The sequence below is a fragment of the Condylura cristata genome, unplaced genomic scaffold (genome assembly GCF_000260355.1).
Source record: "Condylura cristata isolate star-nosed mole 26May11 unplaced genomic scaffold, ConCri1.0 scaffold00028, whole genome shotgun sequence".
Lineage (NCBI taxonomy): Eukaryota > Metazoa > Chordata > Mammalia > Eulipotyphla > Talpidae > Condylura > Condylura cristata.
Genome location: NW_004567129.1, coordinates 11,663,186 through 11,665,044, shown reverse-complemented (window position 1 = coordinate 11,665,044; position 1,859 = coordinate 11,663,186). Strand labels below are relative to the sequence as shown.

At 54.9% G+C, this 1,859-nt stretch overlaps 1 protein-coding gene across 1 annotated transcript in view; it reads right to left on the bottom strand.

Annotated features, from left to right (window-relative positions):
* The window catches only part of LOC101633206 (chymotrypsinogen B-like), a 14,206-nt gene that overhangs the window by 11,797 nt on the left and 550 nt on the right, over positions 1 to 1,859 (bottom strand). The window contains exons 2-4 of the mRNA XM_004690374.1: positions 377 to 480; positions 190 to 269; positions 35 to 110 (exon numbers count right to left, since the gene is read on the bottom strand). Coding sequence (XP_004690431.1) covers positions 35 to 110; positions 190 to 269; positions 377 to 480 — 260 coding nt within the window. The remainder of the gene's footprint in view (positions 1 to 34; positions 111 to 189; positions 270 to 376; positions 481 to 1,859) is intronic.

Here is a 1,859-nt window from a genome sequence, read left to right as displayed (position 1 = left end):
TCTCTCACCCCCGCCCAACCCCAGCCTGGCATACCTGAGCAATCCTCAGCACCTGGACATTCTCCTTTGATCTCTTGTCAAACATTCCAGCCACCACCTGGTGGGATGTGCTAGAGGAGGCGGGTGGGGTGAGGAAGGGGGACTCGCCTGCTCCCCCCACCCCCACTTGGAGACTTCCCTGGGCCTCACCTGACTTTACAGTGTGCACTGGTGACCACCCAGTCCTTGCTGATCAGGGAGCCCCCACAGAAGTGGAAGCCGGTGCTATACTGGAGGAAGAAGTAGAGTCAGTGCTGGCAGGTCAGAGCCACAACCCGGACAGAGTCCCCACCCTGACCCAAATGCAGGACACCCCATTCGTGCAGACTCCCCTCACCTGCAGAGACACCTGCCAGGGCCAGGAGCCAGGGACAGCAACTTTCCCATTGACGATCCTCTGCATGCCACTCACAACTGGGGGAATGGCCGGGATCCCACAGCCTTAGAGAACGGGGCGGTAGAGAGAGGGTGAGGTCCCAGCCAGTCTGTAGAGACCTCGATTCTAGCTCAGCTTCACAGCACCCACTTCCACACTCCCCTACTCCAGGAGCCATTCCCAGGCACCCCAACCCCAGGTTGTAGGATCCCACAAACGCAGAGTGCTGTCCCCAGTATCCCTCCAGGATGAAGAGGAACAGGCTACTCCAAGCTGCTGTCCTGCCAGCGTGAGCTGAAACACACTGAGGCATCAGGCCTCCCTGCCCCCACCACACCCTGCGGGGACCTCAACCCCTCTCACTCTCCCAGGCTCATTTTCCACATGAAATGGGAGCAAACACTGTCACCTTCACACACAATGGACACGAGGTATGGCATTCAAATCAGAGAACCCCAAACCGATGCCAAGTTACCCCTCTCATCCTTCCCTGACAGAGTGTGATGTCCCCAACCACACCTCTGGATATCTCCTGGGAATTTCAGGAGCTCTTCACTGCTTAACGTTGAAGCTTAATTACGATTTAAACATGACCTTGACACCCTTCCATAAAGATACATCAGATAAACAGAAAAGATAGGATACGATTGTCCAGAATAAGGAGAACACACAGGGTCCTTGATATACCCAGGACACTTGCGGGGTCAGGACACAGGATTCCCAGCAACTCCAGGGGTGTAAGAACTTGACCACAGGAAGATAGGGTGACAGGGAAGGCTCTTGGAGCAGCCAGGCAGCCCCCCAGCATCCCTTAAGTCTTGTTCCAGGAAGAGATATCCCGGCCACTCTCTCAAGCTGGTGGCTCCAAACAGGTCCTCCTCATTTCCAATCTCAAAAACCACCAGCAGCAGCTGTGAGCGGCGCCCCCTGCAGGCGCCTCATAGCAATGCAGGGGGCTGTTCCCTGTGTAGGGAGGGACCTGAGGTCTCACCCAGTAGGGACAGCAGCTGTGACAGGCACAGGGAGGGGCTCCCCCATGGAGCCCGCTGTTCTGGGTGAGCCCCGGGGGGTGAGTGTGTGAGACCTGCACAGAGTGACAGGCAGGGACTCAGTGGGGCCCTTTCCCAGGGAGGGGAGGGAGCAGCAAGGTAACTGAGTCTAGTGGGGGTGTCAGAGAGATCCCTGAAGCAAATAAGAAAAGGTGATGTTTGCATCATCCCAAGAAGGATACTGCTTGTATTATTCTATCCTATCCTATCCTATCCTATCCTATCCTATCCTATCCTATCCTATCCTATCCCATCCTATCCTATCCTATCCTATCCTATCCTATCCCATCCTATCCTATCCTATCCTATCCTATCCCATCCCATCCCATCCCATCCCATCCCATCCCATCCCATCCCATCCTATTCTTTTCTATTCTATCCTATTATTATTATTC